At 39.9% G+C, this 15,211-nt stretch overlaps 1 protein-coding gene across 8 annotated transcripts in view; it reads right to left on the minus strand.

Moving 5' to 3' along the window:
• The window catches only part of ptprk (protein tyrosine phosphatase receptor type K), a 120,210-nt gene extending 108,728 nt beyond the window's left edge, over window positions 1-11,482 (minus strand). For 6 of the 8 annotated variants that reach the window (XM_046060125.1, XM_046060124.1, XM_046060123.1 and 3 more), the window contains exon 1: window positions 11,179-11,481. In XM_046060125.1, coding sequence (XP_045916081.1) covers window positions 11,179-11,260 — 82 coding nt within the window. In that variant the 5' untranslated portion in view covers window positions 11,261-11,481. Of the gene's footprint in view, window positions 1-11,178 lie in introns of all 8 variants that reach the window. The other 2 variants (XM_046060119.1, XM_046060118.1) reach the window with 1 other exon arrangement.
• Window positions 11,483-15,211: the final 3,729 nt, after the last annotated feature.

The raw sequence follows: 15,211 nt of genomic DNA on the forward strand, positions 1-15,211 counted from the left end.
ATAAATTTAGGGATAAGAGACAGTGCTTTTGAATCAAACTCACTTTTAACTTGTTTTAAAAGTACTGTATTCTTCTTATGTTCCTATTGTTCCCATGTGGTATTCCCATGTTGCCCTGTTTATAGCTCCCTTTGCGATTATAATTTCCACCTTAAACAGAATGCACACTTTATCCCTGTAATACAGCACCATTTAGTCTGAATTTGGGAACACAAAATCCCACCCTTGATCTTGTTGTGGGTCTTTGGAGGGGGAAGCACTGAAACTGGAGAAACAGGGAGGAGAGGAGGTGGGATGAAGACGGGGAATAAAGGGGCAGTGGAGGTGGGGAGTAGGAGGAGGACAAGGGGGAGAAAGGGGGGAATAAGGAGTACATGAGAAGGGGGGAGGGTTTGATAAACATTGTGTTGCTTTGTTTAGGTTAGTGGACCATAAATTCCAAGGAAAAGGAGGGAGGGGTGACTGAATGAGGTAAAATAACCGTTAGAAGAAGCTTTGACAGGAGAAAAGAAGGGAGTCGTACTTGGATATGTTTAGAGAGAAGGGAGGCAGTATTGAAGGGAGAGGAGAAGAGAGTTTGTTTGACTGAAGTGACTGATTCTCTCGGCTCCACCAGACACGGTGGAGTCAGCATAGTATCAACATCACTGAGGAGTGTGAGCGTGTTGCACAAGTGAGTATCAGCATTAAAGAAATCAAATACCTTCACAATAAGTATCTCATGGCTACCTCCGAGTGAAAACCTCATCACCTCCTATTTTGGTGTTTTTCTTGGTTCACATATTGCTCTACAGCTGTGTGCGGAGACTTTTCACTGCACTGCCTTCTTATCACTTCCAGTGGAAAGGACACACTATTTGCACCATTCAAAAAGGATATATTCAGTGGTGCTCACTTAAAAACAAAAGTGTCTCAGGGAAACATGGTCTCAGTAGGTGTCCTGAGCATACAATCGATGGAAACCGTGGAAAAACTATTTACTAGTTCCATGAATGCATGGAAATAAATCTGAACGTGAACACTTGACTTGTGAACCACAGAAAGTTTGAAGGTACGAAGTTGCATATCAGCAGGCAGCCCTGGCCCCTCTGTCTGTTGAAGCTGTTGGTGGTGGTGCATATTTTTATTTGGATGTACGCCAGTAACATACTGTGATCATTTGTGACCTCTTCTAAATCCCAGTATGCATTTCAGTTGTAACGGCCCAGACTAGCAGGCAGTAATACTGTTTTGTAAGGTATTTATTATGGGTTAAAATTAAATTAAATACCTTCCAAGTGCCAGATACAAAATCTACTGTTGTTCTGTGCTAAAATACATTTGAGCATTAGCTGAAGACAAAGCAAGTGAGTATCCTTCCAAGGTTTCTGTACTTTTTTGTAATTATACGGACTGCATTTCATGTTGAGCTGCAGAGGTGTGACAGTAAAACAAAAGGGTAATTTTGTACTGTACTGCACTGTAAAAACTGTAACATTGGAAGATAACCACTTGATTTGCCTGCTGAGATTTGTTTTGCACAGAACGAGGACTGCCACCCATCTTTTCCATTTACATCATGTTAGTAGGAAGGGATTTTTTTTACTTCTAGTAAGGACAGCAACCCTTTGACACTTTCACTTTTATGTACATACACATAATGAGTGTTGTTTTAAGACCGACTTCAAATTATGTTCATCACTAGGTTCATTAAATGTTTCATCACTTTTATTTTAGTTAATCTGTGAGTCCTTGGGCCCAGCTTTTTGTAAAATATCTATCCCTGTAAAGTGGAAAGTTAAACATGATTGAGGGTGAGGATACTGAAATATGAAATCAAATATTAATGATTCTCATTTATTAACTAGCTACTTATTAGCTAAATAACCTCATTTTATTATAAATAAGGCACATTTTTGAATTGACAAGTATGACAACATTTTATTTTTATATTTAGAATGCTTTCTGTAATGTGTCTGTCTTATGTGTACTACATGTACATATGAACTATTAATATATGACTTCATCACAGACAGTGTTTCGGATATCAAGGCTGAGGAGGACCAACCAGAAAACTGACAGACAGATGTTCAACATTTAAATGTCTGTCTGCAAACTCCCACACATAGCCTGTCTGCTAGAGTGATTGACTGTAGGTGTGTATACGCAATTGCTGTCAGGCTGACCGTGTGTCTGCAGTCATCTAGTCATTTGGAGGGACACACACCGTCTGGCTGGCAGGCAGACAGACAGATAAAATGACAGATTAGGATGGACAGATATCATTTAGAGGAAAAAGAGAGGTCTGGAATATCTTCTAGAAGATTTAAATCTCTGCCTACACAGACAGACAGAGGACCAGCATCGTGGTGATGCAAAGATACATGGTCGGGGATGGAGATGATAATCTTAATGGACTGGTCATCTATCTGTGAGCTCCTGATTCACACACACACACACACACACACACACAGAAGGGTTTATATATCTCAAAAGCTTTCTACTGCTTAAAGCTTACAGCTTAAAGGGCAGAAGAGAGAGTTATTAGAAAGGACTGTAAGAACAGTAAAAATAGTGTCCTTTTGATAACAGGATATGCATACTGTAGCTGTATGGCTAAAAGTGACTGTAGCAAAATGTCCTCTTGCTATGGTGTACGGCACAGAGATTGCTTATGGCTACTTTTGTGTGTGTTTGTGTGTTTGTGTGTGTGTGTGTGTGTGTGTGGGGGGGGGGGGGGGGTTGCAGCTTCATGACAGATGTCTTCTTAACTGGACTAATGGAAACCACTTCAGCCACTGCCTATAGCTACACACACAGACACACACAAGAGCCCTTTGGCCATGTCTATAAAGTCCACCTGTAGGCTAACATGAAGTCGCTCAGTCATTCCTACACACACACACACACACACACACACAAAAAGCTTTGTTGTCACATAACATACAGACAAAACCACTGCCCAAAGTAAAGTAAAAAAAACAAAGTGTGGTTTATGGTTAGTTTCTGATGTCACTTTAAATACACTTTCTTATCTTAATTTGTCTCTTAAGGAGCTTTGACATTGACAAAGATAGCCCTAGCAAGGACACTAAAAGGCGAACGCCACTAAAAAGTAATACTTTATATGCCTTCCCATTGTTTTTCTCCTTTTAAAATTCATGTTTGGGTAATATGTATTTTCTAGGTAGTTGACAGTACAGGAAGGCAAGAGAGGGTGAGCCAAAAATGTGTTAATGTGGCACACGTCCCAGGATTGGTTTGAATGCCGGGTTAAACTTTAACCACGTGAGCCACCAGAATTCCCCAGCACTCGTGTATTTTTGTCTGAGCGGTTTGGCTTGACCCCAGTATCATCAAACATTTGCTAAACATGCCGGACAATGGCAGGTTTTGGTTAGAGTGACAACAGGAAAGCTAGAGGCTGAAACTTGGATCAGCTACAGGATGAGCTTTTCGCTTTCACAATAGTATGCTAATATTATAGTATTAATAGCCAATTCGTGCTAATAATAGCAGTTTGTGGGTGGAAAATAAAAACTTGACTGGACATGGAGGACATTAATGTACCATCAAAGCAGATGTTCTGCTTTTGAGTCGTGAATTATTCACAATAGAACAAGAAATTTGCAGGGCTGGCTTTCAAAGGGGTTTAAGTTTGAGTTTGTCCCTGTAAACTAGAAATGAAGGGAGATATGTAGCCAATCCACAGCCAATCAATTAAATCAGGAATTTACAGGAAGATTAAGACTTCCTGGAAGACTAAATTGGAACCTATTATTTAAAACACTACACTTTTATTAATTTCTACCTCATCTACAAACTATCAATTAAGAACTCACAGAGCAAGAAAGGTTGCAAACACACCCTGTCTCAGGGTGTAATCTGCTGAGATTAGTGAGAGATCGTGTAGAACCTGCCAAAACCATTTTCAAGAACCTGTCCTGCTTAATAGGAACTGACAGTATTTCTGCCTCGCTGGGCTTTCATTAGGTCTCTATTATTATTGTATTAAATAATTTGTGTTTTGGAGCATGGCTCTCCAAATTCTATGTTTGACTCCCACTCACACAGTTTCAGTCTCAGTTTTTAAGGATTAACCAGAATGTGACCTTGTGTAAAATGAACTGAGGGGTTTTTGTCTTTGATTGTTGTGAATAAAAATATAAACATCCTATTTGCTTTGATTACCTCACAGCAAAGCCTTGTGGGATACCAAACTCCACAGTTACACATGATCTCTCTCTGTGGCGTGAAGTGTCTGCAGTGTATTTCACTAATCGTTGAATTACTAGTCATTTTCACAATAAAAAACAACTCCCTCATTAACAACCATCCCGTGTGAGTGTGTGTTGTGAACGGGACAAAGACTGAGGGGGAAGCAAAGCTAGAGGATGTGTGTGAAACAGAGTGAGAGGATGTGTGGTTGCTAAAGTGGACAGAAGAGAAGAAGAGGAGAAGAAATAGACATGAGACAAAGAGGCGTGTTCGGCTGCTGCAGGAACAAAGTTTCTCAGAGCTCCCTTATTAAAGAACAGTCTCAACTAAATAAACAACACCTGGGAACTTCAAACCTACCGACAGCTGTCTAACTACACAAAGACAGACAGAGACAAGGAGAGGAGACACACAGACAAATGGCAAATAGATTAACTGACAGCCAGGTTGGCAGAGACACAAAGACAACAGCAAACCAGTGCAAGAGCACTTCAAATAATTCATCAATTCAATTCAAGTTTATCATTTTAGACATGATTTCCACCAAAATAGCAGCAGACATGACCTGAAAGTTATATGAAGGACTGAAACTATTTTGACACTGAATCAAATAGTTAATTGTAAGTATCACTGCATACTGTACCTTAATACCGGCTAAATAAGGTGTTCCATATTCCAAGATGTTGTGCTCGTGTGCAAAGGTGAAATTGCAAAAACAACCATAAATGAGCGTCCGCATGGGATGGTTAGTAAAGACACACCAAAAAAAAGACGGAATGACCAAACTAACAATTAGATCACAAAAACGGACTTCGACACATTGAAAAGGGAACTTAAACAGTGACATTTAAAGGTGAGGACTATGTACAAGTGGTGATGATACTACAACAACGATGATGACTATGACAGATGAAGTTCAGCTCTTGGCTGGTCACTCGTAACTCACCCTTCTCAGAGCGCCCCATGTGAGCTGGGTCCAACAGAAGCAAAGCAGAGAATAATAAGACAGAATTAGATTGGAGAGCATGCACAGGCGTACAATCACATATATGCAAGAGAGAAGCTGTGTGTTTCAAGATTCAGCAGACATCTATTGATCCACAAAGGACCATATCCTCTCAAGTGCAGGGTGGCAACTAGCAATTATTTTCTTTATTAATCGATTCATTGTTTGGTTTATAAAATGTCAGAAACATGTGGAAAACGGCCATCACAATTTGCTATAGCCCTAAGTGTTATTTTTTAATTCTCAACAGACCAGGTTCAAATGCTGACAGAGCTCATTGACAGTGAAGACAACATTAAAGAAGAAAAATGCAGACGTTACCATCAAAACCTATGTCATAGTATGGCTGAGCTCCCATTAACCTTTTGCGTCAAATCCAGCTTCAGTGTACACATTACTGATAACTGACACACAATGCACACAAATAAGGATTAAAAAAGTAGTGAGGAGAATCTGTTGACTTGCACATATTTTGCCAACAGATGCCCAACCTTAACCTTTATCCTCTGCTTCACCTAACCCTCATGTTAACCCTAAAAATAATCAATTTCCCAAGACTGTCATCACCTGCCACCACTTTTCCCAGTCCCTCTCTCGTTTACACACACACAGACAAAGACCCACCAGCCATGACTCCATTTTAAATTATCAGATCTATACAATGATGTATGTATGTGTGTGTGTGTGTGTGTGTATTTATCACCACACACTACACTAAACAACTGGTACTGAGGGGGCTCACATCTGTGTCTGTGTGAGGGAAAGAGAGAGAGTGTCTATGTGCACAGTAATGTAATTAATCAGCTGAGAGTGTTGATTACTTAATCTGTCATTAGCCAATGATGTGTGTAAGTGCGTGTGTGTATGTGTATGAGTGTGCATGTGAGGCAGTAGTGTGTTTCAAGGCCCCCTTGTACCGACAGCTGTGACCAGAGCCAAACAGGGCAGAGCAGAGATTGATGATACTGGACTAATACCATCATTCATCAGGGATGTGATATTTCAGGGACTTGGGATTTGTTTTGCACGTGCAGCCTCCCTTCATTTCCAATGGGACTTTAACACTTTCTTGGTTCACTTCCTGCCGCATGACTGATGATTCACGCCCATTACGTACCAGTCTCTAAAGGTTAATCCTGACCATAACATTAGGTTATGTTGTTGTCATAAATTTTCAATTTGTGCATTGAATGCCTGAGTGGAAAACACCAAAAACTCACAAAGAAAAGTTTAAATACTGTGTATCAGCTTGTCTAAGGTGAAAAAGTTACAGTATCAAAAAGAAGGAAGACGCAATAAGTCTGATGGAAACTTATTTTTCACTTTCTTTATGATGATGATGATGCAGTACCTGCTTGTGCTTAAGACAAGGCATCCATGTCATGCAGCCACTCACAGTTACCAGCCTGAAGCCCCAAATAATTACGAATAGGTGTTGGATATACATGAGCCCAACTTCCCCAGTTCGAGTTCATTGTAAAACGATAAATTTTTGGACCATTGGCTGGACAAAACAAGCAATTTCAAGATGTCACCTTGGGCTTCACCTCTACGGTTGCAGCTAACGATCATTTGCATTATCGATAAATGTGCTGATTATATTCTCTATTAATTGCTTAATGCACAAAATGTTGGGGACAAAACAAGCCCATCGGGATTCTCAGAGCCCATTCAGTCTGTTTACAATGATGCAAAACAGAAACAAAACAGGATTGTTTTGTTTCCGCTGTCATCATTACAGCGGAAGAGCTGGTAATAGTGAATGTTTGGCATTTTTGAAATTTACTGATACAATTGATCACACATCAAAATTATTTCTTTTAAGCGTCTATCATTTGAGGTCTAGGCTAAATCATTAATCAAGAAAATTATCGGCAGGTAAACAATATTGAAAATAATAGTGAATCTCAGGAGGGAAGCAGCAATAACATACCATGATGTCTTAGTGAAACCTTTTCTGGTCATGGGCAGTACTGTCACTGTTTCACAGCTCGGTGTGTGGAAACCTGAATCACAACCTCCGTCAATCATGTCGTTGTTCTTTTAACTCTCTGATAACAGCAAGAGGTAAAAAGGTTGCACCGTCGCTGTGTGTCGCTAATCCATTTTTCAACACAAACCCTCAAATTCATTCATATACACACACGCACACAGTCTAATGAGGGATTAGCTAATGAATTCTCTTGACAGATTAATCACATTTTACACACGCGTTTGTGTGCGAGCAGACTTCATCCCCAAACGACTGAAGAAATGAGCCAGTAATTTCAAAGAGATGTGTTTTTGTTTTTAAATCTATCACTAAATTGAAATCCGTGGAAACAGATTGGCTCTGAGCAAAGTGGTGTTTGATTTGAAGAGAAGACGTTAAGATGGATCTGAAGGACAGCGGACGGAAGCGTTACTTTTAACAAGAAAATAAATAAAACGGCGTTTGATTTGGCGCCATCTTACATGGCATGAGTAGAATGGGGAGGCATTTTCACAGGAATCTAAACGAGAGGCAAACATTTCACATGCTCATCTTTGTACCACTGTACTCCAGAGGGCTTCAAAGCATCGGCCTCCCTCTTTCTCTTTAAGTGACAGCAACACACATGAGTTGACACACACAGTTGCTCCGCGCGCACACACAGGACATGATGAGAAACACACACACACACACTCCCTCCTGCCGTTTTCACTGTCTCTTGAGTGGAGGAGATGCCCACGGCCAAAAACCAATGGTTGCATTTCTTGTTTTTTCCCCCCTCCTCCCCTCCTCTTTCTCACTATGACTCTCTTTCTTTCGCCTCGTCTTCACAATTTTATTTCATCTTGCAAATGGAGCTGAAAAGTAATTATAATTAAACCAACTTGGTTCAAATGTTCAAAATACTGAAATAATTTACAATTATAATTAAACCAGCTCAGATGTGGTGTTCAGTACCAGCGGCAGCCTTCTAATTCGTCTGGAGAACACTAATGGAAAACAATTATTTCACTTCATTAAGATTAAAGACGCCTGGAATCTGTGTCACCACTCGATCAGAGAGGAGACGGATTTAGAAAGTTGTCAAATTAACATAAACTCAGTTACTGATTTCGTAAAAGCAGCGAGACGCGCATCCTTGTTCACATTTATTACCCTGACTTTGTGATAGTGATGGGCCAAAACAAAACAGCACGATAAGGCGAGACAAGAGGGAGACAGATTTATATAAATGCCATAATTTATAGTTTGACTTTCTAAACGGGGAAACTAGAAGATAAATTAGGAAACAAGACAGATTTAGAGAAAAGACATCTTCACACAATTTTCAAAGTGACTTTGTTCAAATATGACAGATACAATGAAATCCTCGCCACTGCTTTTTCTCGTCCTTGTCTGTGATTCCAGAGTGCGCCGGCTACTGCACCACAACACACATCTCTCCCGTGACTGTCTGTGATTTCTGTCATTATTGACTCCTGATCTAACAATCGCCACTTTTTCTCAGCAGCAGTTCAGATTGGCAGTATTAATTATTATCTTTCTATTAACCCTTTCGGCCTCACTGGTTAAACATTTAAGTGATCTAATAACAGTGAGTGACAGAAACACCTGTGCTGTATCTGTAAAATCTAGCATGCCCTGCACTCTCTGCACCAAATGTTACTGTTGTCTTTTTAAACTCTGAAATTTTTCATGATTGGGATTCACAGTGTGTAAAAAAAGGGCATAACAATTACATATTTATCTCTAGAAATGGTGTAATTTCATTGCAACTAAACAACCAATTCCCTGCATCTGATTTACTAAAATCACTGTAACTATTGCTTTTATGTAAAAAAAAAAAAATATATCTACTTTAGTTTTTAACCCCCTTTCCCCACTAATGATATCCCACCTCCTGCTCTCTGTGAAGCAGCATCTACTAGTATTTACTTGCAAATTAACAGCACTCAGATTCCCAAAGAGGCCTCAAAGAAATTCCACACATTTGTTACCCAGAGGGCCAAATGGCCACAAGGGAGGGGAGAGGGTGGGTAGTTATGGGATAGGGGTGGGGTGGCAATAAAACGTTCCCAGATGAAGGGGTAATTAATGTGTAATTTCTATGCAAATCATTAACAGGCCTGAGGGAACACTGGGGCAGAAAACGACGTTTTTATACTATTTCCAGCACTTAAATGGAGCGTGGTGTGTCCTTTATTAGAGCCTTATAGGGGTTTTGGTATGAGTTTGGAGGTCAGCTTTCTACCAGCTGTGTGAGTCTCTCTCTCTCTCTCTCTCCCTCTCTGTGTTAGAGTTCAGAGAAGACCAACTGCTGAATGCGGAAATAAAACGTACGGCAGCCACGCAGGCAGCGACACAGGTAGAGAGAGAGAGAGAGAGTTTTCCTGCGAGGAGACCGAGAGCTGCAGAACACAGCCTGCTTGAGGACTTTGTTTTCTCTCCGCGTCCGATTAGTCCTGCACCGGCAACACGGCTGCAGCTATCACCTCCCTTCTCGAGTTCATTTAGGGGACTTTTTACATTCGCATCCTTCTCGGAATGCATTCGTGTTTCCGCAGGACGAAACGAGAGCAAATGCACACTTTGCGATTCTAGTTTACAACAGCCTTAAGTCCAGGAGAAAGGGGTTCCATGCACCCCCAGACACACGAGACGGAGTTTAATGTCACGGCCGTTTCATTACTAAACAATGGTCATGCACACTGTTGCATAGACTAGTTCAATTGTGACTATTTTGAGTTAAGGTTTCATCCTCTCCGCCTTGTAGAGTTTGTCAATAAAATCACATCTAACGTCATAAGTAATCTTATATGAAACCGGGATCCAAGAAAATGTCTTTCCTTACTAAATACGTTAGATCATACAGCGCAAGAACAACATTCACTTCATCGGCGTACAGGCTATATTTCCAACCATTAGGTTTTACTGTAGCGCTAGTAAAGTTGGAACAGAGGAGGATCTTTGCTTTGCAAAGAGCGAAAAGCTCACGGCGCTCGCGATCCGGACCGACAGTGGCCCCATACAAAATAGCAATAGTCTTTAAAGACTTAAAATACATCACAGATAATAGAAAATGACACCTTTTTAAATAACAGTAGTATATCATGTAAGTTAAAGTAGAATAGGAGTCAGAAAGAATCGTTAATAAGGCTATCACCTCTGAGAAGAGAACCACTGGGGGGAAACACCATAAAGTTCATGATTACTGTAATGACCACACATAAGTCATCGTTGTTGCACTATAGTTATTCGGAGGTGATCTCCGTGCACACAGCAACTTTCTCTCACTCCATGCGCTGTTCGCGAGCCTGCACTGCTGAGCGGTGAACGATGCTCCCCCCACACACACACACACACACACACACACACACACACACACACAAGCTCTACGGTCTTAACATATACGCTTCCAACACATGCTGTGAACAGGTAACCCCGTGCAAAAGCTGTAAAAGGTTGGTCAGTGTAGCCTGTTTTTCTCATTACTGCAAGTAAATGCAGTTGTTTTGTGATTTTTGGTCCTTAAATCAGATCGTTTTATTAAAAAAATCATTCCGGAGTCCCGAGACAGCCTTAACAGAATGAATGCAACTCAGTTTAAACGTTTAAGATACGAGTTCACAATCCTATTGTTAGGTCAGCATTAGTCATTTGTGCAAGTCAGTGCATCCCAACAAGAGATCTCACACAGGCTTTAAATACTACGACTTGCATGCAACGTTTAGAAACATTTTACATTTTAGCAGTGACAAAAGTACATTCACTCCATGAAACCTGCACGTCTCCGATCCGAGGACATTTAAAAACAGGCCCAAAGCGATAAAAAAAGGCACGTCGTACAGTTTAAACACGGAGGCTAACTTTTCTTCTTCACCTTAAACACACCTGTCCGATATTCATACGCTTACACGGATGGAGAAAACGAAATCGTCCAGACTTTCCATTAAAGACACGGAAAACACACTTAACTGTCTGTCTTTCCTCGCTTCGTCCTTACCTGTCGGTATTTGGCCGGAGACGTTCCCAACTGTCGAAAAGAGAAACAGGAGTCCCAGGAATACAGAGAAAAGTGTATCCATGTTTTCAAACGTGGCCGTGTGTTGAGTCCGTAACAGTTTTCCCCTCCGGAAAGTTTTTTCCTGCGAGTTTCTCCGTCCTCTCCTCTGTCTTCGCTCTTCTTTATTTCTTTCTTTAGTTGGTTTTTATTCCTCCTGTTGTGGATTCAGTCGCCCCATTCTCTCCTTCCTCCGGTTTCTCTCTTTTCGCTTCCTACGGGGCTCTGCGGACACCACACTTTGTTTCACACAGAGCGAGGGAGCGCGCACGCGAGAGAGAGCGAGAGAGAGGGAGGGAGGTAGAGCGAGCGCAGCAGAGAAAGTGCGTGACGTCACGAGGCAGGAGTTGATTAAAAACACAAATTAAAAGAAACAATGTCACTAAACTTTTATTTCTTGATGATGCGTTTAGTTTCACTTTATATTTATTTTCCATAAGTCATTGTTTAAAACAAACAAAAAAGATCACCACCAGCACTCAAATGTTCAGTAAAGCATTTAAATTATTTGAATTATTTAATTATTTATTTGAAAAACAGAAAGTAATGTATGTTGTTGCTCCTTCAAAATGAGCCTCCTCTTATAAATTTTAAAATGTTTTTCTCCTCTTGTTCTCACCTAATTGATAAACTATACCTCTTATTTTCATGCAAACTCTGTGGTGGAACATATCTAAGAACATTTACTGTAGACTAATTTAATTTTGAGGTACTTGTACTTAACTTGTGTATTTCCATTTTATGACCGCTATAGTTACCAGTTGCTTTTCAAATTACGATTTTACATATTATCAGCTTATGTATAATGTTTGTTTGTTAGGCTATATATTATTCTACAAGATACCTTGACAAACTATAACATTCAAATGTTAATACATCAATAATAATAATCTAATAATTAAATGCATACAGTAATATAACATTCAGAAAGTTGCCATTGTACGTAATGAGTCTTTTTCTTTTACTTTTAAGTTTTTCTGATAATACATCTGTATTAAAGTTTTGAATGCAGGTCTTTCACTTGTAGTGGAGTATCTTTACATTGTTCTATTGCTACTTTTACTTAAATAAATTATCTGAATACTGTACTTCTTCCACCACTTTGATTTTATCAATACTCTGTTTGCAACAATTAGTTTTTCTTTCATTATAGTATATAGTGTGGGTTGTACAGTGTATATAGTGTACCCCCCACCACACACACACACACACACACACACACACACACACACACACACTCTCAGCAATCATTTTTGTTAAGTTAATATAGAAACTTCTATATTTTTTAACTAATAAATTAGTCACATAGTCAATAAAATGTCAAAAATGCTGACAAAACTAACTTAGAGATACCACAGACCAAGGTACCATCTACACATTGTTTATTTTGTTTAATCAGCTGTCCAAAGAAAAACAAAATAACTTACCTTCTGAATGTAGAATTATTACACAAATCTGCAGCTGCAGATCGTATACAGAGCTTTTAGGCGAGTTGCAGCTCATTGTTTGGCAGTCCGGGCCTGCAAATGTGTTGTTTTGCTTCACTGTCACTGCTCTCATATCACAGCAGACAGATCTTTTCAGCAAAAAAGCTCTAAAAACAAACGGCAGACAGACACAGCTAGCGACTAGCCAGCAACTGTCTGCTAAAAAGTCTCCATGTCAGCTTAAAAGGTGAAGATATGTCAAAGTAGAGTTCACAACTTGTTTCAACTGGACCTATAGTGGCCAAGAAAACCAGGTTAATTAGTTATTGTACGTTTAAATGCAGAAAAGCATTCATGCCAATAAACACGGGCAGCTCCAGTTGGCCCCCTGACGGCAGTTGAAAAACGGCTCTGACACAAAAATATGTATAATTCCTGGCACAGTCCAGGACACCTGTCCTGGCCCCCATAACCATTCAGCCAACCCCTCCCCCAAAGGCACCCCTGCTAATAAAGGATGTAGAATAGAATAGAATGGAAAAGAAAAGAATAGAAACAACCCATATCCTTTGTAGGTGAGACACTAATAGAAACTCACACTGGTACACAGTGATTTCAAGTTAAAAGGCTATCTTTTGTCATGTAATAATAATGTTTGTGTTCATGTAAGTGTCTGTAAATTGAACTCATTTCACAGCATGGAAAGATTAAACAGACCTACTAGAGTTCTGCAGGACAAAAATCACACTCTGTCAAAGACATAAATCAGAGCACCGGGGCTTGGATCTGCAACGTCATCAAGATGTACAGCCAAGAGGTGCTTCTTTTTGATTTAAAGGAGACCTTGTGGGCAGCTGGTGGACTGTGAACATAACTGTATTTTTTATTTGAGCTAAAATCCTTCCTGGCAAAAAGTGATTTAAATTACTTGAGCATTTGGTTGCAGGATGACCTTTATATCCCTGGTTTCAGACCATAAAATGCATCACCAGAAAAAACTGCATATAGTACAGCCAACACATTTGTGATTCATTTTCTGTTTATACAATTAGCTTATTACACAGTACCTAACCTGCTAGGGTTAGCATCAGTGTCTGTAAGCTCCTAGTGGAAATTAAAAACAAATATTATTTGCCTACATCGTCCCGCCCTGGTGACAGCCGTGCGTGTCAAAGTGGGGCTAGATGACATCATGACAGGCCTGCCAAAAAGACAAAATACATCTTTTGATTTTTGGTACACTGCTGAGCTAAAAGTATGTGTGGATGGAAATGTACAATCACGGAACCACTGTGTATCCTCTTAACGTGTTTTGTCTCTCTCAGTGCCACCTCTCCCACATACAAGGTGTGAACAATCTCTTCTCCCCTGTTGCTGTCTTTGGGAGACAGGGATATTCATTTAGGCAAACTTTGGTCTCTGCAGAGACAATAAATTCATTTCCAGACTTTCACAGGTTTACGGGATTGTCGGTGTGCTGGTAATTATAGGGGTTTTCTTTCAGTCCAAACAGTAATTGTGACTGTCTAGCCTGGAATTGGAAGTGTCCTGCAAATCAACCTGGGTGTCCTGTCACCTAATATCACTCCGATGCTACTACTCTACTACTTTAAAATGTGAATTTTCTATTGTTATTGTTAGTGCTGGTACCCTGCCATTATAGACAGCAGTGTATCCTCACTGTTGTGTTTGCTGAAGTTGCAGGTTCCAGGTTGTTATTTTCTTGTACACACTGCTGTCGTGCCATACTTTTGTATGCATTGATGCAGGCAGGCTTTACATTTGCAGGTTTGTGCACAGTGAGTTGAAATTGTTTAAGCATATCTGTATTTTCAACTCGGAAATGATTTTGCATGGGTACTTACAGTGGATGCAACTCTATTTGCAGTCATGGTCGTACAAATATCAGTGTGTTCATTAGATCAATGCAACATTCTGAAATAAATTTAAAAGTGGATTTTATTACTTAGATTTTCTTGTGAAAATATTAAAAACATTTTCTCTACTTCTTGTAATTTTTCCCAGTAACCTTTGTACCAAACATTGTCTTTCATAGTGTGAATTCTGGTTTGCAGTGATTTGAAGATATTTGTATCCCTCCTACAATTGTTTTTTTTTTTTTTTTTTGCTCTCACGTCAAACAAAACTATCATGTTGCAACTCTTATCTACCTTCACGTGTCAAAAGCCAGCTGGGAAAAACATGGCAGGTAGTCATGTTAGTCTACGTGGAAAAATCTCTGTGCTGGAAATGTATAGCAAGCATAAATAGATTTTTTATTCAGCTGTTTGACCCTTATGCAGGTACATTGTTCCTGTGCAGGCAATTTTCAGCAGTCTAACCCCTAACCAGTAGCTCAATCCAATTTTGAGACCAAATGTGCCATCCAGTGTCTGGTCTATGATGGATTGCAGAGGAGGCTCCTGTGTTTTTAGACCAATCCTCTAAATATTGGACGATTTTACAAGACTTCATATTACGTTCAGTGACATTTTTTTTAAATGTCCAATGCCAATGTTTAAAGCCACACTAGCATGGCTCTAGGGAAG

This window comes from Micropterus dolomieu, linkage group LG10 (genome assembly GCF_021292245.1).
Source record: "Micropterus dolomieu isolate WLL.071019.BEF.003 ecotype Adirondacks linkage group LG10, ASM2129224v1, whole genome shotgun sequence".
In the NCBI taxonomy this organism is placed as follows: Eukaryota; Metazoa; Chordata; class Actinopteri; order Centrarchiformes; family Centrarchidae; genus Micropterus; species Micropterus dolomieu.